The 27,678-nt window shown below is 47.4% G+C and overlaps 1 protein-coding gene across 5 annotated transcripts in view; it reads left to right on the top strand.

Annotated features, from left to right (window-relative positions):
• LOC103281476 (zinc finger protein 84) overlaps nucleotides 1–27,678 on the top strand; it is a 60,657-nt gene that overhangs the window by 3,765 nt on the left and 29,214 nt on the right. Inside the window, exons 1-2 of one of the 5 annotated variants that reach the window (XM_062966469.1) lie at nucleotides 1,103–1,870; nucleotides 11,460–13,723. The exons of 1 other annotated variant lie outside the window; for it this stretch is intronic. In XM_062966469.1, the coding sequence (XP_062822539.1) occupies nucleotides 11,753–13,093 (1,341 nt within the window). In that variant the 5' untranslated portion in view covers nucleotides 1,103–1,870; nucleotides 11,460–11,752 and the 3' untranslated portion in view covers nucleotides 13,094–13,723. Of the gene's footprint in view, nucleotides 1–1,102; nucleotides 1,871–7,959; nucleotides 13,724–23,835; nucleotides 23,973–27,678 lie in introns of those variants that run through there. 3 more of the 5 variants (XM_062966468.1, XM_062966470.1, XM_062966466.1) reach the window with 3 other exon arrangements.

The raw sequence follows: 27,678 nt of genomic DNA, 5'->3' as shown, positions 1-27,678 counted from the left end.
GACCGAAAGGCCACAGGTTTGAATTGGGGGAGCGGAGAGAGCCCCCACTGTTAGCCCCAGCTTCTGCCAACCCAGAAGTTCAAAAACATGCAAATGTGAGTGCATCAATAGGTACTGCTCCGGCGGGAAGGTAACGCCGCTCCATGTAGTCATCCCACATGACCTTGGAGGAGTCTACGGACAACGCCGGCTCTTCGGCTTAGAAATGGAGATGAGCACCAACCCCCAGAGTCGGTCACAACTGGACTTAATGTCTGGGGAAAACCTTTACCCTTGACCTTAACTACCACCAATTCCTCAATACTTTATTTCCCATACCACCAGACTTCGCCACAGCAACGCGTGGCCGGGCACAGCTAGTATATTATATATTTAATACTGAGAGCATGACTCAGCATTTTATATGGTTTTAATCTGTTTGATTGATATGTGTTTTAATTGCTTATATGTTTGGATTGTTTATACAGTAGATTAGGTGTCCCCAAACTAAGGCCCGGGGGCCGGATGCGGCCCTCCAAGGTCATTTACCTGGCCCCCGCCCTCAGTTTTATAATATAATATTTTAATATCATTTTAAATAATATAATATATTGTATATACATATAATATTGATAATAATATTATAATGTTATACAATATAATAGGAGCCCCAGTGGCGAAGTGTGTTAAAGCACTGAGCTGCTGAACTTGCAGACTGAAAGGTCCCAGGTTCAAATCCTGGGAGCGGAGTGAGCATCCGCTGTTAGCTCCAGCTTCTGCCAACCTAGCAGTTCGAAAACATGCAAATGTGAATAGATCAGTAGGTACCGCTCCGACATGAAGGTAACGGCGCTCCATGCAGTCATGCCGGCAACATGACCTTGGAGGTGTCTATGGACAACGCCAGCTCTTCGGCTTAGAAATGGAGATGAGCACCAACCCCCAGAGTCAGACATGACTGGACTTTATTCAGGGGAAACCTTTACCTTTATCTATACAATATAATACTAATACTAATACCATATAATAATATTAATTATATGTTATATATTACATATAATATTACAGTATAGTGGTATAGTTCAATATAGTAATATATAATGCTAACATTGTGCTATGCTAATAATATAATATATTGTATGTACATACAGCTGCTCTGAGTCCCCTTCGGGGTGAGAAGGGTGGGATATAAATGTAATAAATAAATGTAGTAAATGAATAAATAATTTTAGACTTAGACTCGCCCAAAGTCTGAAATGACTTGAAGGCACACAACAACAACAATCCAAATTCACTTGACTATCTCATTGGCCAGAAGCAGGCTCACACTTCCCATTGAAATCCTGATAGGTTTATGTTGGTTACAATTGTTTTCATTTTTAAATATTGTATTGTTTTTTCACTGTTGTTGTTGTTTTACACTACAAATAACACATGTGCAGTGAGCACAGGAATTTGTTCGTTTTTTTCTTCAAATGATAATTCGGCCCCTCAACAGTCTGAAGAATTGTGGGCCGGCCCTCTGCTTTAAAAGTTTGAGGACCCCTGCAGTAGAGTCTCACTTAACCAGTATAAACGGGCCGGCAGAATGTTGGATAAGCAAATATGTTGGATAATAAGGAGGGATTAAGGAAAAGCCTATTAAACATCAAATTAGGTTGTGATTTTACAAATTAAGCACCCAAACATCATGTTTTACAACAAATTTGACAGAAAAAGTAGTTCAATACGAAATAATGCTATGTAGTAATTACTGTATTTACGAATCTAGCACCAAAATTTATTTATTTATTTACAGTACTTATATTCCAAAATATCACGATTTATTGAAAAATCAACTACAAAAATGTGTTGGATAATCCAGAACATTGGATAAGCGAGTGTTGGATAAGTAAGACTCTACTGTATATACAATATATTATATATTTTATACTGAGAGCATGACTCAGCATTTTATATGGTTTTAATCTGTTTGATTGATATGTGTTTTAATTGCTTATATGTTTGGATTGTTTATATTTGGATGAGATGTGTTTTATTGTTTACCTGTGTGGCATTAAATTCTTGCCGGATTTGTAAGCCGCCTTGAGTCCCCTCCGGGGCCGAGAAAGGCCAGGTAAGTACATCAAAATAATATACTATATTAATAATAAAAATACATAAAGTAGTGATGATAATAATAGAAGATAATAAAACAACAACAACAACAATAATAATAAATAGTATCACAAGTCGAACACTTCCCAAGTGTGATACGAAATCCAGCATGGCTATCTTGTTTGCTGTGTCATACAATAAAATAAATAGTATAATAAAATAATATGATTATAACATAAATACATATTGGTTATAGTAATAATAAATAACACAAAATAAAGGAGAGGAAGAAGGAAGAGGTAAAGGGGGGAATATATCCCTCTTCCTCTTCTTCCTTTGCTGGGAGGGAGTTGGGAGTTTTAGTTGCATGCTTTATTTTACAAAATACTTGGGTGACCGGCAGTTCCCGGGTCATTTGAAAAGGGCCTTGTTTGTTTTTGGGTGTGAGGTAATATCAGTTTGGTCATCTGTTACGCTGTGCCTTAGATAAAACTCAGTCTTTGCTTTTGCTTTTTATGAATGCTCCCACTAGAAAATGCATAAGGATGTGGGTGAACTAAAATGATCAAGGGTCTGGAGAACAAATCCTATGAGGAGTGGCTTAAAGAGCTGGGCATGTTTAGCCTGCAGAAGAGAAGGCTGAGGAGACAGGATGAGGGCCATGTACAAATACGTGAAGGAAAGTCCTAGGGAGGAGGGAGGGAGCTTCCTTTCTGCTGCCCTGCAGACTAGGACACAGAACAATGGCTTCAAACTACAGGAAAGGAAGGAGGTTCCACCTGAACATCAGGAAGAACTTCCTCACGGTGAGAAGGGCTGTTCGGCAGTGGAACTCTCTGCTTCGGACTGTGGTGGAGGCTCCTTCTTTGGAGGCTTTGAAGCAGAGGCTGGATGGCCATCTGTCGGGGGTGCTTTGAATAAGATTTTCTTTCTTGGCAGAATGGGGTTGGACTGGATGGCCCATGAGGTCTCTTCCAACTCTACTCTTCTATGATTCTAACTACAGTTCCCAGAAAGCTGTCACCCGCAGAGCCTGCCAGTATTCACAGTTGGCCTTGTTGGGTCTGTGTGCCATGTTTCGCCGAGATCCGTCACCTGCTGGGTTCAGTGTTCTCTGAATACGGGTGAACTATAACTCTCTGGTGCCAAGGTCAATCACCCCAAGTTGGCAGCGTTGGGTCTGAGTGCCAGGTTAGCTCCAGGTCCACCGTTGGTGGGGTTCAGAGTGCTCTTAGACTGCAGGTGAACTAGACATCCCAGTCCCCACAACTCCTGTAACTCATGGGGTTTTTTCCGTGTCAGGAGCGACTTGAGAAGCTGCAAGTCACTTCTGGTGTGAGTGGGTTAAAGGCTTGTGACTTGAAGGTTGGGTTGCTGGCCTGACGGCCCTTTGGGGGCTCCCCGTGGGCTTCGCGAGGCACCATCACGCACGGAGCACCCCTAAACCGGCTTGCCTCCCTATTATCCATCACTTCCGGTTATCTGACATTCAGCCCGCCCATTTATGTCAAATTGCTATTTATATATTTATTTATTTATTTATTACAACATTTATATCCCACCCTTCTCACCCAACAGGGGACTCAGGTCGGCTTGCAATAAAACACACATATAAAAACTACAGTACATTATAAATCAGATTAAAAATTATTAGCTTACTTCAACATTCATAAACACATTATAAAATACAGATGGATGTCTACTGTATATACACAGTGACATAAGGATAAAAAACCACAACGCACATAAAATCCAAGCTAATAAAATTGTAAATACAGTAGAACCTCGGTACTCCGAGTTAAACCGGCGGACCGCAACTCGGTCAACCGGATAACTCGGATTACCAGGCGGGACGAAGGCTGCAAACGCCTCCCGGTTCAGTCCTCGTCCCCATGGAGAGGCCTCTCCACGGGGCGAAGGCTGGATCGGGAGCCGCTGTTTGCAGGGCCTCCCGGTTCAGCCCTCGCCCGCATGGAGAGGCCTCTCCACGGGGACGAAGGCTGGATCGGGAGCCGCTGTTTGCAGGGCCTCCCGGTTCAGCCCTCGCCCGCATGGAGAGGCCTCTCCACGGGGACGAAGGCTGGATCGGGAGCCGCTGTTTGCAGGGCCTCCCGGTTCAGCCCTCGCCCGCATGGAGAGGCCTCTCCATGGGGACGAAGGCTGGATCGGGAGCCGCTGTTTGCAGGGCCTCCCGGTTCAGCCCTCGCCCGCATGGAGAGGCCTCTCCACGGGGACGAAGGCTGGATCGGGAGCCGCTGTTTGCAGGGCCTCCCGGTTCAGCCCTCGCCCGCATGGAGAGGCCTCTCCACGGGGACGAAGGCTGGATCGGGAGCCGCTGTTTGCAGGGCCTCCCGGTTCAGCCCTCGTCCCCATGGAGAGGCCTCTCCACGGGGACGAAGGCTGGATCGGGAGCCGCTGTTTGCAGGGCCTCCCGGTTCAGCCCTCGCCCGCATGGAGAGGCCTCTCCACGGGGACGAAGGCTGGATCGGGAGCCGCTGTTTGCAGGGCCTCCCGGTTCAGCCCTCGCCCGCATGGAGAGGCCTCTCCACGGGGACGAAGGCTGGATCGGGAGCCGCTGTTTGCAGGGCCTCCCGGTTCAGCCCTCGCCCGCATGGAGAGGCCTCTCCATGGGGACGAAGGCTGGATCGGGAGCCGCTGTTTGCAGGGCCTCCCGGTTCAGCCCTCGCCCGCATGGAGAGGCCTCTCCACGGGGACGAAGGCTGGATCGGGAGCCGCTGTTTGCAGGGCCTCCCGGTTCAGCCCTCGCCCGCATGGAGAGGCCTCTCCACGGGGACGAAGGCTGGATCGGGAGCCGCTGTTTGCAGGGCCTCCCGGTTCAGCCCTCGCCCGCATGGAGAGGCCTCTCCACGGGGACGAAGGCTGGATCGGGAGCCGCTGTTTGCAGGGCCTCCCGGTTCAGCCCTCGTCCCCATGGAGAGGCCTCTCCACGGGGACGAAGGCTGGATCGGGAGCCGCTGTTTGCAGGGCCTCCCGGTTCAGCCCTCGCCCGCATGGAGAGGCCTCTCCACGGGGACGAAGGCTGGATCGGGAGCCGCTGTTTGCAGGGCCTCCCGGTTCAGCCCTCGCCCGCATGGAGAGGCCTCTCCACGGGGACGAAGGCTGGATCGGGAGCCGCTGTTTGCAGGGCCTCCCGGTTCAGCCCTCGCCCGCATGGAGAGGCCTCTCCACGGGGACGAAGGCTGGATCGGGAGCCGCTGTTTGCAGGGCCTCCCGGTTCAGCCCTCGCCCGCATGGAGAGGCCTCTCCACGGGGACGAAGGCTGGATCGGGAGCCGCTGTTTGCAGGGCCTCCCGGTTCAGCCCTCGCCCGCATGGAGAGGCCTCTCCACGGGGACGAAGGCTGGATCGGGAGCCGCTGTTTGCAGGGCCTCCCGGTTCAGCCCTCGCCCGCATGGAGAGGCCTCTCCACGGGGACGAAGGCTGGATCGGGAGCCGCTGTTTGCAGGGCCTCCCGGTTCAGCCCTCGCCCGCATGGAGAGGCCTCTCCACGGGGACGAAGGCTGGATCGGGAGCCGCTGTTTGCAGGGCCTCCCGGTTCAGCCCTCGCCCCCATGGAGAGGCCTCTCCACGGGGACGAAGGCTGGATCGGGAGCCGCTGTTTGCAGGGCCTCCCGGTTCAGCCCTCGTCCCCATGGAGAGGCCTCTCCACGGGGACGAAGGCTGGATCGGGAGCCGCTGTTTGCAGGGCCTCCCGGTTCAGCCCTCGCCCGCATGGAGAGGCCTCTCCACGGGGACGAAGGCTGGATCGGGAGCCGCTGTTTGCAGGGCCTCCCGGTTCAGCCCTCGTCCCCATGGAGAGGCCTCTCCACGGGGACGAAGGCTGGATCGGGAGCCGCTGTTTGCAGGGCCTCCCGGTTCAGCCCTCGTCCCCATGGAGAGGCCTCTCCACGGGGACGAAGGCTGGATCGGGAGCCGCTGTTTGCAGGGCCTCCCGGTTCAGCCCTCGTCCCCATGGAGAGGCCTCTCCACGGGGCGAAGGCTGGATCGGGAGCCGCTGTTTGCAGGGCCTCCCGGTTCAGCCCTCGCCCGCATGGAGAGGCCTCTCCACGGGGACGAAGGCTGGATCGGGAGCCGCTGTTTGCAGGGCCTCCCGGTTCAGCCCTCGCCCGCATGGAGAGGCCTCTCCACGGGGACGAAGGCTGGATCGGGAGCCGCTGTTTGCAGGGCCTCCCGGTTCAGCCCTCGCCCGCATGGAGAGGCCTCTCCATGGGGACGAAGGCTGGATCGGGAGCCGCTGTTTGCAGGGCCTCCCGGTTCAGCCCTCGCCCGCATGGAGAGGCCTCTCCACGGGGACGAAGGCTGGATCGGGAGCCGCTATTTGCAGGGCCTCCCGGTTCAGCCCTCGCCCGCATGGAGAGGCCTCTCCACGGGGACGAAGGCTGGATCGGGAGCCGCTGTTTGCAGGGCCTCCCGGTTCAGCCCTCGCCCGCATGGAGAGGCCTCTCCACGGGGACGAAGGCTGGATCGGGAGCCGCTGTTTGCAGGGCCTCCCGGTTCAGCCCTCGTCCCCATGGAGAGGCCTCTCCACGGGGACGAAGGCTGGATCGGGAGCCGCTGTTTGCAGGGCCTCCCGGTTCAGCCCTCGCCCGCATGGAGAGGCCTCTCCACGGGGACGAAGGCTGGATCGGGAGCCGCTGTTTGCAGGGCCTCCCGGTTCAGCCCTCGCCCGCATGGAGAGGCCTCTCCACGGGGACGAAGGCTGGATCGGGAGCCGCTGTTTGCAGGGCCTCCCGGTTCAGCCCTCGCCCGCATGGAGAGGCCTCTCCACGGGGACGAAGGCTGGATCGGGAGCCGCTGTTTGCAGGGCCTCCCGGTTCAGCCCTCGCCCGCATGGAGAGGCCTCTCCACGGGGACGAAGGCTGGATCGGGAGCCGCTGTTTGCAGGGCCTCCCGGTTCAGCCCTCGTCTCCATGGAGAGGCCTCTCCACGGGGACGAAGGCTGGATCGGGAGCCGCTGTTTGCAGGGCCTCCCGGTTCAGCCCTCGCCCCCATGGAGAGGCCTCTCCACGGGGACGAAGGCTGGATCGGGAGCCGCTGTTTGCAGGGCCTCCCGGTTCAGCCCTCGTCCCCATGGAGAGGCCTCTCCACGGGGACGAAGGCTGGATCGGGAGCCGCTGTTTGCAGGGCCTCCCGGTTCAGCCCTCGCCCGCATGGAGAGGCCTCTCCACGGGGACGAAGGCTGGATCGGGAGCCGCTGTTTGCAGGGCCTCCCGGTTCAGCCCTCGTCCCCATGGAGAGGCCTCTCCACGGGGACGAAGGCTGGATCGGGAGCCGCTGTTTGCAGGGCCTCCCGGTTCAGCCCTCGCCCCCATGGAGAGGCCTCTCCACGGGGACGAAGGCTGGATCGGGAGCCGCTGTTTGCAGGGCCTCCCGGTTCAGCCCTCGTCCCCATGGAGAGGCCTCTCCACGGGGACGAAGGCTGGATCGGGAGCCGCTGTTTGCAGGGCCTCCCGGTTCAGCCCTCGCCCCCATGGAGAGGCCTCTCCACGGGGACGAAGGCTGGATCGGGAGCCGCTGTTTGCAGGGCCTCCCGGTTCAGCCCTCGTCCCCATGGAGAGGCCTCTCCACGGGGACGAAGGCTGGATCGGGAGCCGCTGTTTGCAGGGCCTCCCGGTTCAGCCCTCGCCCGCATGGAGAGGCCTCTCCACGGGGACGAAGGCTGGATCGGGAGCCGCTGTTTGCAGGGCCTCCCGGTTCAGCCCTCTTCCCCATGGAGAGGCCTCTCCACGGGGACGAAGGCTGGATCGGGAGCCGCTGTTTGCAGGGCCTCCCGGTTCAGCCCTCTTCCCCATGGAGAGGCCTCTCCACGGGGACGAAGGCTGGATCGGGAGCCGCTGTTTGCAGGGCCTCCCGGTTCAGCCCTCGCCCCCATGGAGAGGCCTCCCCGCGGTTGGGAGCACCCCCGTAACGAAGGGGCTCTCCCTCCCTTTGGCAGAGGCCTGGAGCCGAACAGGGTATAGGGTTACAGCCTGTGTTGGACGGGGTCGCACTTCCCCTGAAGGCGCAGGTGCGCAGTCTGGCAGTGATCCTAGACTCGTCGTTGAGCCTGGAGCCCAGGTCTCAGCGGTGGCCAGGGGAGCCTTCGCACAGGTAAAACTCGTGTGCCAGCTGCGACCGTACCTTGGGAAGCCGGACTTGGCCACGGTGGTCCACGCTCTCGTTACATCCCGTTTAGACTACTGCAACGCACTTTATGTGGGGCTGCCTTTGAAGACTGTTCGGAAGCTTCAATTAGTCCAACGGGAGGGAGGCTGCCAGGTTAATAACTGGGGCGGCGTTCAGGGAGCGCACTACTCCTCTGTTACACCAGCTCCACTGGCCGCCGATTAGCTACCGAGCACAATTCAAGGTGCTGGCTTTAGCCTACCCTGTTTCCCCTAAAATAAGACATCCCCGGAAAATAAGACCTAGTAGAGGTTTTGCTGAATTGCTAAATATAAGGCCTTCCCTGAAAGTAAGACCTAGCAAAGTTTGTGTTTGGAAGCATGCCCAACGAACAGAACACCAGAGCATGCAGGATTGGTAAATGTACGTACCATAGAGCGTTGTACATGGAAATAATGGTAGTAACAAGAAATTCTTGATAGGATTCACAGTTTGTCTGGTTATGCTGGTTTGTGATGACAACTACTGTACAGTATATAATAAATGTTCATTTTTTTTGTTCAACAATAAATGTGAATTCTTCTTCATGGAAAAATAAGACATCCCCTGAAAATAAGACCTAGCACATCTCTGGGAGCAAAAATTAATATAAGACACTGTCTTATTTTCAGGGAAACACGGTATAAAGCTCTAAACGGTTCCGGCCCAGCTTATTTCTCCGAACGTGTCTCCCGCTATGACCCACCTCGGAGCTTAAGATCATCAGATGAGGCCCTGCTCACGGTCCCGTCAGCCTCACAGGTGCGGCTGGCGGGGACGAGAGACAGGGCCTTTTCGGTAGTGACTCTCCGCCTATGGAACACCCTCCCCAGTGAAGTCAGGCAGGCTCCCTCCCTCCTATCCTTCCGTAGGAAGGTTAAAACTTGGTTATGGGGCCAGGCTTTTGAATAATAATTGGCAGCGTTAATTATTATCATGTACGCTGAACTCAGTCAACAGACCCAGGTTTTTTTTTTAAATAATGTGTAATCTAATCTCACATATCTACACTGTACATTTTATGATGTGTTTTTATCAGTTATAATTTTTAACTATTTTATATTGTACTGTATAATTTTTATATATGCGTTTTATTGTAAGCTGCCCTGAGTCCCCTGTTGGGTGAGAAGGGCAGGATATAAATATTGTAATAAATAAATAAAATAAATAAATTATCCATGCTTTTCTGTATCTACATGAAGCCACTGGGTGAGGTTATCCGGAGTTTTGGATTTGGGTGCCATCTCTATGCAGATGACACACAATTCTACTACTCTTTTCCATCTAAATCCAAGTAAGCTCCCTGGATCCTGGACCAGTATATTTCTGCCACTTCTGTGACTGATGCTATTGTTGTTATTATTATTATTATATTGAGAAGATGTGTCAGAACACAGACGCCTCAGAAAGCCACACACTCAATTAACAATATAAACAAAAGGTTTATTGTCACTCAAAACAGGCTCAGAAACACTTTACTGCAGTGTCTCTGACCAAAACTCAAAATATAAACCCAAACCGGGCTAAAAAGGAAGAATGGAAAATAATCCGGATTATATAGGAGAATAATCTGGATTTAATGCAGTCAACAGAACCGGCAACAAACAGCGCTTGAAGCAGCCTCCCAAGAGGCAGCGCTGTACTCAAAGGAAAGCGAAACTTGTCAAAGTTCAAAAGACAAAAGAAGCAGATTAGCGGCGTCCTCAGGATGTCTTTTCAAACCGCTGTTGAGTCAGCCAGGAGCCAGGAGAGAGAATGCCACCCAGACAACAGCCACTCCAAGGCAGTTCTCAGAAGAGAGTAATCCAAACCGGAGTGGAGACAGTCAGGAAGGGAGAAACTGCAATCCCGATTAGCCAAACCAAGCGTTGTTACCGGAGGTCATCAAACAGGATCGAAGTTGACAGTCCAGAGGTCCAGGGAAGGAGAAAGCTGCAAACATGATTAGCCAATCCAAACGTTGTTACCGGAGGTCGTCAAACAAAGCCGAAGTCACCAGTCCAAAAGTCCAGGGAAGGAGAAAGCTGCAAACACAATAGTCCAATCTGAATCCAAGAAACACAGGAACCAGGAACGCCAAGCTGTAGAGCCAGGACCCAAAGCCCAACAGGAAAACACAGGCAGGGACAAACCAACGCCAAAAAAGACACTTTGTCTTCTGCAAAGAATCCCCACTTTAGACCTTATTTTTATCTTACACATCATCATCATCATAAGATGAGCTGGTCTCCACATCATCATCATCCCCCACAGCTGTTCCTGTCGTTACACGTGGACCTCGCCCATCATCCCTCCAACTCTTCCATCTTCTGTCAAGACTTGGGTCTCCCCATGCCCCGGGTGTATCAGCTGCTTGCCAATCGTCCTGCCCCGAAAATCCCACAAATGTATCACCAGAAGTTAACTCTGCAAACACATCCCTCATGTCCTGAACCCTAGTCCAGTCTGATGTGCCCTCCACATTTTCATCACTCCCAGACCCATCATCCCCAGAGGAACCCAAAACCGACTCATATTCTATGGGAGCAGTAAGTGTATCCCGGAGCTTCTTTCTCTCTCTTTCCTCATCTGATTCCTGCTCCCGAGTAACCCTTTTAGTTCCTCTATTCATATCCATTCCGTCTCCCTCTTCAATCATTGACTCTTCATCACTTGAAAACCCTTCAAACGTGTCTTCTTCAGACAGTGCCATAAGTATCTCCTGAATACGTTTCCTTTGTTGTTCCTCATCAGGCAGCTGCTCAATATTACCCCGTTTCCTCCTACTAGTCCTTTTACTACCGTTTGTAATATTGCCAGCTGGCTCAACTACAACAGGGTGTCCATCTTGGATATTGGGAGAAGGGCTTTATTAAGAAGTTCGCCATCTTAGATACTAGCAGGGGGCTATATTGAGAGGGCGGTCCTCTTGGATATTGGGAATGGTTGGCCATCTTAGATATCGGCCAAGTAGGATATTAGTAAACATTCATTGAGAAGCCTGTTGTTGGGATTCACTAAGTAGTCGGCCATCTTGGATATTGGGAGAATGAAGGATCCATGGAGAGGGCAGCCATCTCAGATATTCGGAGACATTAATAAGTTAACCATCTTGGATATTAGGGAAAGGCAGCCATCTTGGATTTTGGGATAAGAAATATGGAGAGAGAAGCCATCTTGAATATTGAGAGAGGAAGGGATAGATTAATAAGTCTGGTTTTCCTCTCATTTGTCTGGCAGGTAACCTCTAAACACACCTTGAGAAGAACAACCTTTGAGAGCTTTGCCCTAACGATGCCATAGGACTGAAATGAAGGCTCACTGCACTGGCAAGAATAAGGTATAAGTAAGAGAAAGACATATTTCAAGCAACATACTTGAAGGAAACGGGAGATTGTGCTGTTAAAAGAGAGGTTTGGGTACGAGATCAGAAGGCTACGAAATACAAAGACTGAGAAGAGGAAATCCTGTGCTGTTCAGGAGTTCATATCTGTGAACCTCTGGCATAATATCAGAATCATAAATCTAAAACAATGGAAAACCTTCATCCCCATTCCACATCACATATAGAGGAGAAGCTGCATAAGTGTATGGACTGTGGGAAATGTTTCATGTGGAGAAGTTCTCTTACTACACATCAACAAACTCACACAGGAGAGAAGCCATACACATGCATGGAATGTGGAAAGAGCTTCAGTCAGAGTGCACAGTGGAGTTCCCATCAAAGGACCCACACAGGAGAGAAGCCATATACATGCATGGAATGTGGAAAGAACTTCAGTTGGAGTAGCAATCTGCTTTCCCATCAAAGAACTCACACAGGGGAGAAGCCATATACTTGCATGGAATGTGGAAAGAGCTTCAGTCGCAGTGACATTCTGCGTTCCCATCAAAGAACCCACACAGGGGAGAAGCCATATACATGCATGGAATGTGGAAAGAGCTTCAGCCACAGTGGGGATCTGCATTCCCATCAAAGGATCCACACCGGGGAGAAGCCGTATCAATGCATAGAATGTGGAAAGAGCTTCAGTCACAGAGAAGCTCTGCGTTCCCACCAAAGGACCCACATAGGGGAGAAGCCGTATCAATGCATGGAATGTGGAAAGAGCTTCATCCAGAGCGGACAGCTGCATACCCACGAAAGGACACACACAGGAGAGAAGCCACATAAGTGCATACAATGTGGAAAGAGCTTCAGTCAGATTGGAAATCTGCGTTCCCATCAAAGAACCCACACAGGGGAGAAGCCATATACATGCATGGAATGTGGAGAGAACTTCAGTCGGATTGGACATCTGCATTCCCATCAAAGAACCCACACCGGGGAGAAGCCATATCAATGCAAGGAATGTGGAAAGAGCTTCGGTCGAAGGGACATTCTGCACTTCCATCAAAGAACCCACACGGGGGAGAAGCCATATCAATGCATGGAATGTGAAAAGAGCTTCAGTCAGAGTGGACAGCTGCGTCGCCATCAAAGGACCCACACAGGGGAGAAGCCACATAAGTGCATGGAATGTGGAAAGAGCTTCAGCCAAAGTGGAGTTCTGCGTTTCCATCAAAGGACTCACACAGGGGAGAAGCCATATACATGCATGGAATGTGGAGAGAACTTCAGTTGGAGTGGCAATCTGCGTTCCCATCAAAGAACTCACACAGGGGAGAAGCCGTTTCAATGCATGGAATGTGGAAAGAGCTTCAGTCACAGTGGAGGTCTGCGTTCCCATCAAAGGACCCACACAGGGGAGAAGCTGTATCAATGCATGGAATGTGGAAAGAGCTTCGGTCAGAGGGGAAATCTGGTTACCCATCAGAGGATCCACACACGGTTAGAGGAAGAGACCTGCCTTCAAATTTCTTATTCTACTTAAAAAATCCCCCAAACAAGGGTCCCATCCCTCCATAGGCAGGCAAAAAAATGAGAGAATAAAAGTACAGAGGAAGGCCTCCACTTTGTTCTCTATGTGTCGTGGACAACCGTCTGTGTGGATTGACTTGATTGCTGGTGCGGGCAGGTCTCCCACAGAGGAGGACTCTTCTCATTATTGCAGTCATTTTGAAGGGGTTAACCTTCACTTCAATTCACTTTATTTCTTAATTAGTCGCTCTCCACCCGAGTGCTCCGAGCGATCTGATTTACTTAAATGCACAACCAAACAGCCAAGTCTTGAGTGCTTTTACAAAAGGTTGCAACTCCGACATTGCTCTAACCCGACCTCTTCCTCCTCAAGGAAAGTATCCCAGACTTCTCAGATGATCTGTGAACGCTTGCTGAAGTGAGAGCAGCTGAAATCTTATGGTCAAGACCAGCTCTTTGGGAGCAGATAACGGCATTCCTTCTTACTGTTGTCCTGGACCTTGGCTCTGCTGCCTCGGTTTCAGTTCTGGACTCTGGTCCTGTTCCTGTCACCCTGCTCTGGACTCTGTTTGTTGGAAATAGGCAACCTTCTCAAGCCTCCTCTGTTTAATGATTTGTCTGTATATAATGTGTTGTTTTATTACTGAAGTGTGTGTGTGTCCTTGGGTATGCAGTTTTTCCTAACACTATGTTCTTGAGGATGTGGGAGATGCTGCAGACCATGTGACCAGATCAGGGACTGTTTAGAACACAGTTAAGGGATGTCAGTTGAGAGATGACCATTGAAGATGACAGTTGGAAGTAGACGGTTATGAAAGAGAGTTGTACAGAGATGTATAGTGTTGATGAGACTTAGAAAGACTGAAATTTAAAGACACAAACCAAAATGTTTTAAAGTTTAAGCTAACAAGAAATGTGCCTGTATATGCATGAAGTTGGGAGTAAAAAAAGCATGCTAATTTAAAGAAGACTACTTGAATTTTTGTCTCTTGAGAGCATGAAATAGAAACAAGGTATTCTATGGACACTATGACCATGTACCGTGTCCAATTGGGACAATACCCTAGATGTGACTTCACTGTATTCCTGTCAGACACACAGGACACAAGCACATGCGACCAAACAGAGCTTGACCTGTGCATGGGGCAAACAATTTGGCTGGGCCAGAGTTAAAAAGGACATACCGTGACATATACCAATATGACCATGACAACACATATTGGGCAGAATCGCAAAGATTTGGTGCAATCCTGTTTCTATGGGTTGGAGTAGCTCTCAACATCAGACCAATCCAGTGCATTTCAGTGCAACTAGAAAAGAAATTGGCAACCTACACGATAAAAGCTTTGCAAGGTTCTTGAGCCAATGCCCAGATGCAGCACAGATTGGCCTCGGGCTCAACGAAGGAGGTCTGTGCGTTTGGTTGAACATGATCTGTTGTTGCCATTACATCAGTGAATCAGGACAAGTCGAGGAAGATGTCTCCAAAGATACACCAGATAGTAAACACAATCAGGTCCACATTCACTGCGAACTCAGATTGGTAGAGTTCTCTCACCTCTTGACTTCCTAACCTACAATGGGTGAAGAAGGCCCTGGTCTTGCCTGGGATTGCAATTGTCATGATGTTATTGATATTTCTGTGTTGTTTCACTTTGACAGTACGTGCATGTAGAGCTACTTTGTCCTCTGCAGTGGCCCCTTTAAAGACTGAACAGGTACAACTCTTGGACGTGGTTCCGAATTGGGGTCACAACGGAGAATACGTCCCTGGGCTGGAAGAGACGTCCTGAGTGGACGCAGGTGATTGGCCAGAACGGGGGGTCATTGTGTGGCAAGAGATTAGCCGCTTGTTTGCTCTAGTCAGCTCGTTCTCCCTCAGTTTCCCAGCCGTTTGGAGTTACGCTTGCAACAGACCTCACAACCTCTGAGGATGCCTGCCATAGATGTGGGCAAAACGTCAGGAGAGAATGCTTCTGGAACATGGCCACACAGCCCGAAAGACATACAACAACCCTGTGATCCCGGCCATGAAAGCCTTCGACAACAAACTGATAAGGCTGATTCGTTAAGACAGCCTTAATGGTCGGAGAACAATAGACTGGAATTGTGCCATTGTTTGAGGCATCCCGTGTGCCTGCCTTCCTGCCTGTTAGAGTTATAGAAAGCCAATGGAAATGTGTGTTAGTTGAAATGCCTGTGACTTAATCAATTTTAGACCAATGGCTTAATTGATCTTTGAACACCAATGAGAACATGCTTTCAGTTTTCTGTGAAAGTGACAAAGCCTTGCAACCCATTGTGATTGCATTGGATATGTCTTCTTGCCGTCTTGCTTTGGCCACGCAATGAACAGCTTTTTGCAGTTTGCGGTTCCAACTTTGGTGGTCTCCTTCCTCGCCCGCCCGCCCGCCCTCCCCACCGGAAGGGGCTCCTGCTTTTCAACTTAGGCTCAAAGGAGCGCTTTTTGCGCCTTTGCCCTTCAGGGGAACTGCCTTCTTGCTTCTCTGACCTTCAAAGCGATGCCTCTCTCTCTCTCTCTCTCTCTCTCTCTCTCTCTCTCTCTCTCTCTCTATGATCCCTGGGAGGTCCCAGTTCCACGCATCCACTTGGTGTCTGTGCTGGAGTCGGTTCAGTCCCAGGCACACGTGGCCCTTGCAATTGCCCATCAGAAGACTTTCCTTTCTTCCATCACAACCACTCCCTTCTCAGCAGAGACGTGAGGTGCAGGCGGTCATGCTGTTTTGCCTCAATATGCACATGACGTGTCTCTTTACCACAGTCTTTGCATTTTAGAATCTGCAGTCACTCTTGCAGCCTTTGCTACAGAATTAGCTCTGAGCAGTCCATAATAATCATGTGCTGTAAGAACCATCCTGCCGGTGGTGTTGCCTGGCCATACTGGGCGGCAGCCTATTGATCCGGGAGCGTGCCATCCTCGCCTCGCTGCACCGGGAGGTGACTTACTAACTTGGGCGTTGCCTGGGCTACTGCGGCTTCCCCGTGGATCCGGGTGGCAGCCACTTGCCCCTGCTGTCATTGGTGTTCGCTTGTTGAACCGGGCGGCAGCCTACGACTTCGGGTGCTTCAGGGGCTGCCGCTGCTGCTGCCCTGCCGACCTGGGGCGGCTGATTTTGTTGCTCCTGCTGCTGTTGCTCCTCTGGATCAAGAAGGAGCTGATGTTCAGTAGCTGGTGGTGCCTCGCAGGATCCAGAGGCTGCTGCTTCCTCCGGTGGGTCTACAGTTTCCCCTCACATCTCGCAGGGGTTACGTTCCAGGACCACCCGCAATAAGTGAAAATCCGCAAAGTAGGGATTAATAATAATAATAATAATTTTTTTTATACCCCCCCCCCCATCTCCCCAAGGGGACTTGGGGCAGCTTACATGGGGCCAAGCCCAGGCAACAAGCAATATAAAACTTAATGATAAAAACAAATAATAAACAAATAAAATCACATATACCAATAACCAATAAGCACACTTTGATAAAAACCTGGGTTGGCTCCTAAAAGGGGCAGTGGGCCAAAAAAGTGCAAATAGTTTTGTACGGTACAGATTAGGAAAGAGGTAGGTACCAGGGACTATTGTCCCATTAAGGTGCTGGAGGAGGCATACACCTAAAGACGATGTACGGCTAAGGAAGAAAATACTATAAAAATAGAATGGACAAGAGGGCAATCCCAAACTAAGGAAATCAGTCGCCAAAAGCCTGTTGAAGAGCCAAGTTTTCAGGCTCTTCCGAAAGGAGAGGAGGGTGGCAGGGGCCTGCCCAGTCTCCCTGGAGAGAGAGTTCCAGAGCCGGGATGGGGGCCGCGATGGAGAAGGCCCTCTCTCTCCCTCGTCCCCACCAACTGCGACTGCGATGCTGACGGAAGCGAGAGGAGGGCCTCCCCTGATGAACGGAGAGACCGTACAAGTTCATAGGGGGAAATACGGTCACGAAGGCAGGTGGGTCCCAAAGCGTTAAGGGCTTTAGAGGTGATAATCTGCACCTTGAATTGGGCTCGGAAAATAAACGGCAGCCAGTGGAGCTCCTTAAATAGGAGTGTTGACCGCTCTCTGTATCGGGCTCCCGTCAAAACCAAGGCTGCCGAGTGTTGAACTAATTGAAGTCTCCGGGCCGTCTTCAAAGGCAGCCCCACGTAGAGTGCATTGCAATAATCCAATCTAGAGGTAACTAGTGCGTGGACCACCATGGCCAAGTCAGACTTCTCGAGGTACGGTCGCAGCTGGCGCACAAGTTTCAGTTGTGCAAAGGCCCTCCCGGCCACCGCCGACACCTGAGCCTCAAGTGTCAGCCCCGAGTCCAGGAGGACCCCCAAGCTGCAATGGACCTGCGCCTTCAGGGGGAGTGCGACCCCGTCAAGCACAGGTTGCCACCCAATACCCCGATCAGACTTACAACTGACCTGGAGGACCTCTGTCTTGACGGGATTAAGCTTCAGCTTATTCACCCTCATCCAGCCCATCACACCCACCAAGCACTGGTCCAGTATCTGGGGGGCTTCCTTGGAGTTTGGTGGAAAAGAGTAGTAGAGTTGGGTGTCATCTGCGTAGAGATGGCACCACACTCCAAAACTCTGGATGACCTCTCCCAGCGGTTTCATGTAGATGTTAAAAAGCATGGGAGACAGAATGGAACCTTGCGGGACCCCACAGGTCAATGGCCAGGGGTCCGAGCAGGTGTCCCCCAGCTTCACCAACTGGGATCGGCCCTCCAGGAAGGACTGGAGCCACTGCAGAGCAGAACCCCCAAGGCCCATCCCAGAGAGCCTCCCCAGAAGGAGACCATGGTCGATGGTATCGAAAGCCGCTGAGATGTCCAAGAGAACCAGCAGGGTCACACTCCCCCTGTCCAGCTCCCTGCGGAGGTCATCCACCAAGGCCACCAAAGCCGTCTCGGTACTGAACCCAGGCCTGAAGCCAGACTGCGAGCGGTCCAGAAAATCAGTATCTTCCAAGAATCCCTGGAGCTGAGAGGCAACCATCCACTCCAAGACCTTGCCCAAAAAAGGGAGGTTAGAGATTGGTCTGAAGTTACTTAAAACGGTGGAATCCAAGGAGGCCTTCTTCAAAACTGGCCTCACTATGGATTGTTTAAGGCAAGATGGAAATTTACTCTGCTCCAAAGAGGCATTAATTATCCTCACAAACCAATCTACTAACCCACCGCTGGCCTGTTTTAAAAGCCAGGAAAGGCGAGGCTCAAGGGCACAGGCGGTCGCCCTCACCGCTCCAGGGTTCTTGTCCACGTCCAAGGATCTTAGGAAGGAAGTCGAGGGAGAGAGGGAAGGAAAAGGCAGGGGAACACGGCACCGCCTCCTCCTCCCACTGCCGTTTGGGCTCCTTCTCTGCCCCGCCACCCGTTCCCGATTGAGACCACCACCACTGTAAATCGTAATATATTTTTTTGTGTCAGGAGCAACTTGAGTCACTTCTAGAGTGAGAGAATTGGCTGTCTGCAAGGACGTTGCCCAGGGGACGCCCGGATGTTTTGATGTTTTACCATCTTTGTGGGAGGCTTCTCTCATGTCCCCGCATTGAGGCTGGAGCTAATAGAGGGAGCTCATCCGCACTCTCCCCGGGTGGGGTAAATCATGATGTTTATTACTTATATTATTTTAGTGTTTATTAAAAAACTGTGAAACAGTGAGTCCACTACAAGCAAACCATGAAGTAGTGAGGGAACACTGTATTGCCACTTTGGAGATTTGTCGTTTAGCGTCACCATCTTGCGCTCTCACCAGGTGCTTTCCAGCGGGCACCCCCCATCCAGCACCTTCGATCCAGCACCCGATCCGGAGAGTCGGTGCAACGGCCTGGTCAGACAATCCTGTCGCCATCGCCCGTGGTTCGGCCGGGGGACGGACCTATGACATCCGGATCCACCTGTGTGGCCTTGCAGTGGGAAAGAACAACCCTTCCGAGGCCTGGAAACATGGGGCAGGGAGTGGGAATAGGGCTCGTGCAATAGGAAAGAGAGATTTGGGCTGGGTTGTGTAGGAAGGTGTAAATGCTTGATATTATTCAGGACTCCTCCCTACCTAATGTGACCTTCAATGATTCTAATGCACTTATCTATTTACAAATTTGTTACTCATAATGTGCACTTTGCTTATCCACTATTGCAACCTCATTGTTTTTAATTTGATGTTTTAATTCTGTGTTGTGTTTTTTCGCCTATTGTGTATATTTTGTTATTGGTTTCTGTTGTCGTCCTTTGATGTTTCATATTTTATCATTGCTTGTATTTTGATTTTTCTGTAAGCCGGCCCGAGTCCCCTTCGGGGGAGATGGAGGCGGGATATAAATAAATGTACTACTACTATTATTATTACTATTATTATTATTAAATACTTGAGAGGAGAAGAGAAGGAAGGCTGTGGAGGAAGCCACAGAAAGGCTGAACTGCCCAATGTATGCGAACTGCTGGGGTCATAGGTAGGACTCACTTTCCAGCCTTTAGAGATCTTGCCTGTTTGCAGGTGTGTTCCTAAATTTTTTGTTGGGAGGTGTTAGCTGGCCCTGATTGTTTCCTGTCTGGAATTCCCTTGTTTTCAGAGTGGTGTTGTTTGCGATATTTTATGTGCTTCTACTGTCTGTGGCCCTGAGAAAACAGAGGATTTGCCAGACTTTGATGATGGGAATACTTTGTTAGGAGGTGTTAGCTGGCCCTGATTGTTTCCTGTGTGGAATTCCCCTGTTTTCAGGGTGTTGTTCTTTATTTAGTGTTCTGATTTTAGAGATTGTATTGTTCTGTTTTATTGTACCACATTAATTTTTATATATTCAGATTTTAGTGTTTTTGAATACTTGGAGCCAGATTGGATTCATTTTCATGGTTGACCGCAACACAATAATAATAATAATAATAATAATAATAATAATAATAATAATAATAATAATAATAATTGTGCGGTTTTCTGGCATTGTATATTTTTGCCGCTTCTGTGAAGCTAATCTTCACATGACGTGGATTGACTACAAAAAGGCCTTTGACTCACTCCCACACAGCTGGATCATCAAGTGCCTGGACGCCATCGGGATTAGTAAAAACGTTGGCACCTTCATTGAAAACATGATGGAGGACTGGAAAACTGAACTGTTTGTTGGAAATGAAAGTTATGGACTTGTCAACATCAGGAGAGGAATTTTCCAGGGAGACTCATTGTCCCCTCTGCTTTTCATTATTGCCATGATCCCTCTGTCAACAATCTTACAAAAAACAAATCTCGGCTATCAAACATCTAAGAATTCTCACAAAATTTCACATTTGATGTACATGGATGACCTGAAGCTATATGGGAAAACGGAAACTGAAATCCAGTCTCTGACCAACACTGTCCGAATTTTTAGCACTGATATCAACATGGAGTTTGCTTTGGACAAATGTTCGACAGTGGCATTGAAGAAGGGAAAAATCATTGAAAGTGAGGGCATAAATATGCCCAATGGCCAAACAATAAAGTGTCACCAGCCAGAGGCCTATAAATATCTGGGCATACTACAGCTGGACAACATCAAGCATGAACATGTGAAAACTGTGGTCAGCAAAGAATACACACAAAGGGTCAGAAAAATTCTCAAAAGCAAGCTCAATGGAGGCAACACCATCAAGGCCATAAACACCTGGGCCATACCTGTCATAAGATATACTGCTGGCATTATAAATTGGACACAGGTGGAACTGGACAATTTGGACAGAAAAACAAGAAAACTCATGACCATTCATCATTCACTGCACCCTCGCAGTGATGTTGACCGGCTGTATCTGCCTAGAAGATCAGGGGGCAGAGGACTCTTACAAGTAAAACAAGCAGTCAAAGAAGAAGAACATGCCCTGGCAGAATATGTCAAGCAAAGTGAAGAACCTGCTTTGATTGAAGTAAAAAATCAGAAACTCCTCAAAACACAGCAGACAAAAAAACAGTACAAGAAAACCGCACTACAAACTAGAGCTGACAGCTGGCACAACAAAACACTGCATGGAAAGTTCCTTGACAAAATTGAAGGAAAAGCTGATAAAGAGAAGACCTGGCTCTGGCTCACGAATGGGACCCTGAAGAAGGAGACAGAAGGCCTGATCCTTGCAGCCCAGGAGCAAGCCATCAGGGCAAATGCAATCAAGGCCAAGATCGAAAAATCAGCTGATGACCCAAAGTGCAGACTGTGCAATGAAACCGATGAAACCATTGATCATCTCCTCAGCTGCTGTAAGAAAATCGCACAGACAGACTACAAACAGAGGCACAACTGTGTGGCCCAAATGATCCATTGGAACTTATGCCTCAAGTACCACCTCCCAGCAGCAAAGAACTGGTGGGATCACAAACCTGCAAAGGTTGTGGAAAATGAACACGCAAAGATACTGTGGGACTTCCGAATCCAGACTGACAAAGTTCTGGAACACAACACACCAGACATCACAGTTGTGGAAAAGAACAAGGTTTGGATCATTGATGTTGCCATCCCAGGTGACAGTCGCATTGAAGAAAAACAACAGGAAAAACTCAGCCGCTATCAGGACCTCAAGATTGAACTTCAAAGACTCTGGCAGAAACCAGTGCAGGTGGCCCCGGTGGTGATGGGCACACTGGGTGCCGTGCCAAAAGATCTCAGCCGGCATTTGGAAACAATAGACATTGACGAAATTACGATCTGCCAACTGCAAAAGGCCACCCTACTGGGATCTGCACGCATCATCCGAAAATACATCACACAGTCCTAGACACTTGGGAAGTGTTCGACTTGTGGTTTTGTGAAGCGAAATCCAGCATATCTATCTTGTTTGCTGTGTCATACAATGTCGTTGTGTCAATAATAATAATAATAATAATTGTGCGGTTTTCTGGCATTGTGTATTTCTGCCGCTTCTGTGACTGTTCATTTGGGGTTTGATGATTCCGTAGCCCACTTGTCGATGGATGTCCAGAATCAGCAGCATCCACCGCGGTCCTTTTTATCCTGGGCGACGACCGAGCCAGTATAGACTTCGTTTGGGTTTGATTCTCCATAATGCTAATGGGTTAGGTGCTCTTAGTTCTGCTCCTCAGCTGAGGCCTCTCTGGCTTGGTTGGACCTGCCGGTAGTTACACTACCGCCAGCACAGCCCTCAGTCATCATTGGAGCAGTTAAGCCCCCCCACCACGTCAAGGTGGCACCTGCGGGGGAGCTGCTCCAATGATGACTGGAAACAACAACAACAGGAAAAACTCAGCCTCTCTCAGGACCTCAAGATTGAACTGCAAAGACTCTGGCAGAAACCAGTGCAGGTGGTGATGGGCACACTGGGTGCCGTGCCAAAAGATCTCAGCCGGTATTTGGAAACAATAGACATTGACAAAATCACCATCTGCCAACTGCAAAAGGCCACCCTGCTGGGATCTGCGCGCATCATCCGAAAATACATCACACAGTCCTAGACACTTGGGAAGTGTTCGACTTGTGGTTTTGTGATACGAAATCCAGCATGTCTATCTTGTTTGCTGTGTCATAATAATAATAATAATAATGATAGTACAGTAGAGTCTCACTTATCCAACATAAACGGGCCGCCAGAACGTTGGATAAGCAAATATGTTGGATAATAAGGAGGGATTAAGGGCAAGCCTATTAAACATCAAGTTAGGTTATGACTTTACAAATTAAGCACCAAAACATCATGTTATACAACAAATTTTACAGAAAAATTAGTTCAATACGCAGTAATGCTATGTAGTAATTACTGTATTTACAAATTTAGCACCAAAATAATACTTATTATTATAGTATTAATATTCTATTATTCCAATTCCACATTATATTATATTATTCTATTTTTATATCATATTTTATCATTCTATTTTCATATTATTATATCCTATTATTATTCTCTATTATTCTATGATTCCACTTTCATATTATATTCTATTTTCTATTATTTTTATATCATACTTTATCATTCTATTTTCATATTATTATATCCTATTATTATTCCCTATTATTCTATGATTCCATTTTCACATTATATTCTATTATTCTATTATTTATATATCAGATTTTATCATTCTGTTTTCATATTATTATATCCTATTATTATTCTCTATTATTCTATTATTTATTATATTCTACTATTGTATTAATCTATTTTATATTATTTTTATTCTGTTATTCTATTCTTTTATTTTTATATTATATTTTATCATTCTATTTTCATATTATTATATCCTATTATTATTATTCTATGATCCCACTTTCACATTATATTCTATTATTCTATTATTTTTATATCATATTTTCTCATTCTATTTTCATATTATTATATCCTATTATTATTATTCTATGATCCCACTTTCACATTATATTCTATTATTCTATTATTTTTATATCATATTTTATCATTCTATTTTCATATTATTATATCCTATTATTATTATTCTATGATCCCACTTTCACATTATATTCTATTATTCTATTATTTTTATATCATATTTTATCATTCTATTTTCATATTATTATATCCTATTATTATTATTCTATGATCCCACTTTCACATTATATTCTATTATTTTTATATCATATTTTATCATTCTATTTTCATATTATTATATCCTATTATTATTATTCTATGATCCCACTTTCACATTATATTCTATTCTATTATTTTTATATCATATTTTATCATTCTATTTTCGTATTATTATATCCTATTATTATTATTCTATGATTCCACTTTTATATTCTATTCTATTATTCTATTATTCTGATTCCTGGCTCCTAACTTCGGGTGCCATCTTGGAACCGGGCGGAAGTCCAGCGAGAGCGGGAGGCCTCCGCTTCCTAGAGGGGTGGTGCCACTTCCGGGCAGTTCCTCAATGGCGGCGGAGAGCTGAGGAGAGCGGGAAGCGGCAGGTAAGGCGGCTTTGGGCCTTCCCTCAGGCGTTTTGGACTACAACTCCCAGCATGCCTCGCAGCCTCAGGCCCCTTCCTTTTTCCCCTCAGCCGCTTAAAGGAAAGGGCCTGAGGCTGCGAGGCATGCTGGGAGTTGTAGTCCAAAACGCCTGAGGGAAGCGAGAGAAGGCCCAAGTAGGCCCAGGCCTGACGTGAATTCTACTTTAGCGCCAGGCCTTTCCTGCGGCTGAGGGGAAAAAGGAAAGGGCCTGAGGCCAGGAATGCTGGGAGTTGAAGTCCAAGTTATTTATTTACTTTGCCCTTTTCAAATGGGAGTTGTTGTTTACACATCATATCTGGAGCAAACATGGCCAACTGCCTGAAAACCTGGCTCTTCACACAGGCCTTTGGTTAAACAGTTTCGTTCTTTGACATTTTCTGCATCGGTTGCACTTTTCCTGGTTAATATGATATGAACTCACGACTTTTCCGATCCCCTATGGGAAATAAAGTACAGTAGAGTCTCACTTATCCAACACTCGCTTATCCAACGTTCTGGATTATCCAACGCATTTTTGTAGTCAATGTTTTCAATATATCATGATATTTTGGTGCAAAATTCGTAAATACAGTAATTACTACATAACATTACTGTGTATTGAACTGCTTTTTCTGTCAAATTTGTTGTCTAACATGATGTTTTGGTGCTTAATTTGTAAAATCCTAACCTAATTCGATGTTTAATAGGCGTCTCCTTAATCTCTCCTTATTATCCAATATATTCGCTTATCCAACGTTCTGCTGGCCCGTTTATGTTGGATAAGTGAGACTCTACTGTATTGAGGAATTGGTGGTAGTTAAGGTAAAGGGTAAACGTTTTCCTCTGACATGAGGTGTTAGCTGGCCATGATTGCTTCCTGTCTGGAATTCGCTTGTTTTCAGAGTGGTGTTGTTTGTGATATTTTATGTGCTTCTACTGTCTGTGGCCCTGAGAAAACAGAGGATTTGCCAGACTTCGATGATGGGAATACTTTGTTGGGAGGTGTTAGCTGGCCCTGGTTGTTTTCTGTGTGGAATTCCCCTATTTTCTTTATTTAGTGTTCTGATTTTAGAGATTGTATTGTTCTGTTTTATTATACCAGAGTAACTTTTATATATTTTGATTTTAGTGTTTTTGAATACTTGGAGCCAGATTGTATTAATATTCACGGTTTACAGCAACACAAGCTTCACTCCCTTCTCAGCTTCCTTTCTGGAAGAATCCTTTTTTGGGAGGTGTTAGCTGGCCCTGATAGTTTCCTTTGTGGAATTCCCAATTTCCTTGCTTTCAGTGTTGCTCTTTATTTTCTGTCCTGGTTTTAGAGATTATATTGTTCTGCATTATTCTATCCCAGTAATTATTTCATATTACAGTAGAATCTCACTTATCCAACATTCGCTTATCCAATATTCTGGATTATCCAATGCAGTCTGCCTTTTAGTAGTCAATGTTTTTGTACTTAGTGTTTTAAATTCATTGTGATATTTTGGTGGTAAATTTGTAAATACAGTAATTACTACATAGCATTACTGCGCATGGAACTATTTTTTCTGTCAAATTTGTTGTATAACATGATGTTTTGGTGCTTAATTTGTATATATAAGCCGAGGCACCTAATTTTACCACAAAAAACTGGGATAACTTATTGACTCGAGTATAAGCCGAGGGTGGGAAATGCAGCAGCTATGGGTAAATTTCAAAATAAAAATAGATACCAATAAAATTTCATTGATTGAGGCTAAATGTTTGAGGTTAAATGTTTTTGAATATTTACCGTATTTCAAAGAAAAACAACAAACTAGCTCTATAATTAGAAAAGTAGGGGCAACAAAAACAATATGGTATCAATAATAACCTTATAACAACAACAACAACAACAAAACTTAATTTAGTTCCCACCCCATCTCCCCGTGGGGACTCAGGCCAGCTTCCAACATAGTAACAGGCAAATATTCAATGCTTATATAAATAATGTAGAACTAGATATAGATCTATAATTATAGTTACCAATTTCACATATGCATTCCCCCCTTAAACGTTTGCAAATCCAGCCCTCTCTCTATGTATGTGTGCATTTCCCCTACAATATTTTAAGCCATATATATTCGTATCTATCTAGACATATATATATATATTTGTGTGTTCATTTCCCCCCGTAATATTTCCAAGCCCTATATATAGGTAGGTAATAATATATTCATATCCATCCAGACATCTCTCTTTATATAGATACTAGCTGTGCCTGGCCACGCGTTGCTGTGGCGAAGTCTGGTGGTCTGGGAAATAAAGTATTGAGGAATTGGTGGTAGTTAAGATAAAGGGTAAAGGTTTTCCCCTGACTCTGGGGGTTGGTGCTCATCTCCATTTCTAAGCCGAAGAGCCGGCGTTGTCCGTAGACTCCTCCAAGGTCATGTGGGATGACTGCATGGAGCGGCGTTACCTTCCCGCTGGAGCAGTACCTATTGATGCACTCACATTTGCATGTTTTTGAACTTCTGGGTTGGCAGGAGCTGGGGCTAACAGTGGGGGCTCTCTCCGCTCCCCCAATTCAAACTTGCGGCCTTTCGGTCCAGAAGTTCAGCAGCTCAGCGCTTTAACACGCTGCGCCATCAGGGGATATTACTTCCTAAAGGTTGTGAATATACAATATTTCTGATTGGGTTTTATTTGTCTGTTGGAGGCAAGTATGAATGCTGCAATTAGGAAAAATAATTAGCATGCAATGGGCTTGTAGCTTTAAAGCCTGGCTGATTCCTCCCTGAGTGAATTTTTTGTTGGGAGGTGTTAGCTGGCCCTGATTATTTCCTGTCTGGAATTCCCTTGTTTTCAGAGTGGTGTTGTGTCAGGCTCACTTCAAAGGACCAGTCTGAACGCAGATCAAAGATAGCTGCTCTCAAATCCAATCTTTATTGAAGAATACATGACTTTGGAAAAGTCGAGAATGACCTAATGTTTACATACATCTAATTTTATCACTTCTGATGCAACGTAATACCACACGCAAATATCATCATCAAATCCCACCCCCTGGATCACATTACTACCATTCCCACACACTACATCAATTATAATTGTTTATACTTTCAACCCTGAGTTCCCAGGCTCATTTTATCTTCTCCCGCCAGGTGCTTGCAGGATTGTTTATGTTATGAAGTCAGATTCAGGGCTTGGAAATTCAGCCCTGGGATCTGGCTCCATGACATGGCGCCCTCGTTTTCTTCGTCCTCCTCTTCGGTTCTTCTTTCATCATAGTTCTGAAACAAATCAAACAATAACTCTATGTGCCCATTTTGTCCAAAGTCCCCATATACTTTTTCAGTAAGCTGCGATGGAATACTGGGTGTATTTTCCCTAAACTTTTTGGCAATGCCAACTGGAAAGTTACTTCATTGATAACACCCTGTATTCTGAATGGTCCAATATATTTGGGGCCCAGTTTTCTTGAAGGTAGCCCCAATTTGATGTTTTGGGTACTTAACCACACTAGATCTCCTTTATCTAATTTATCGCCTTCCACCCTCTTTCTGTCTGCGAACGCTTTATACTTTTTGTGTGCTTCATTTAAGGATGCAGTCACTTGACTCCAGCATTCTAGCATTTGCGTTTTCCATTTCCCTGCCTCTGTTTCCTCATTTTCTGTCCATCTTGGCAACTGGGGTAAAGGCTGTATTTCATACCCGTAAACTA

The sequence above is a fragment of the Anolis carolinensis genome, unplaced genomic scaffold (assembly GCF_035594765.1).
Source record: "Anolis carolinensis isolate JA03-04 unplaced genomic scaffold, rAnoCar3.1.pri scaffold_21, whole genome shotgun sequence".
NCBI lineage: Eukaryota > Metazoa > Chordata > Lepidosauria > Squamata > Dactyloidae > Anolis > Anolis carolinensis.
Note: the sequence above shows the minus strand (reverse complement) of the source record. Positions and strands in the feature narration are given on the sequence as shown.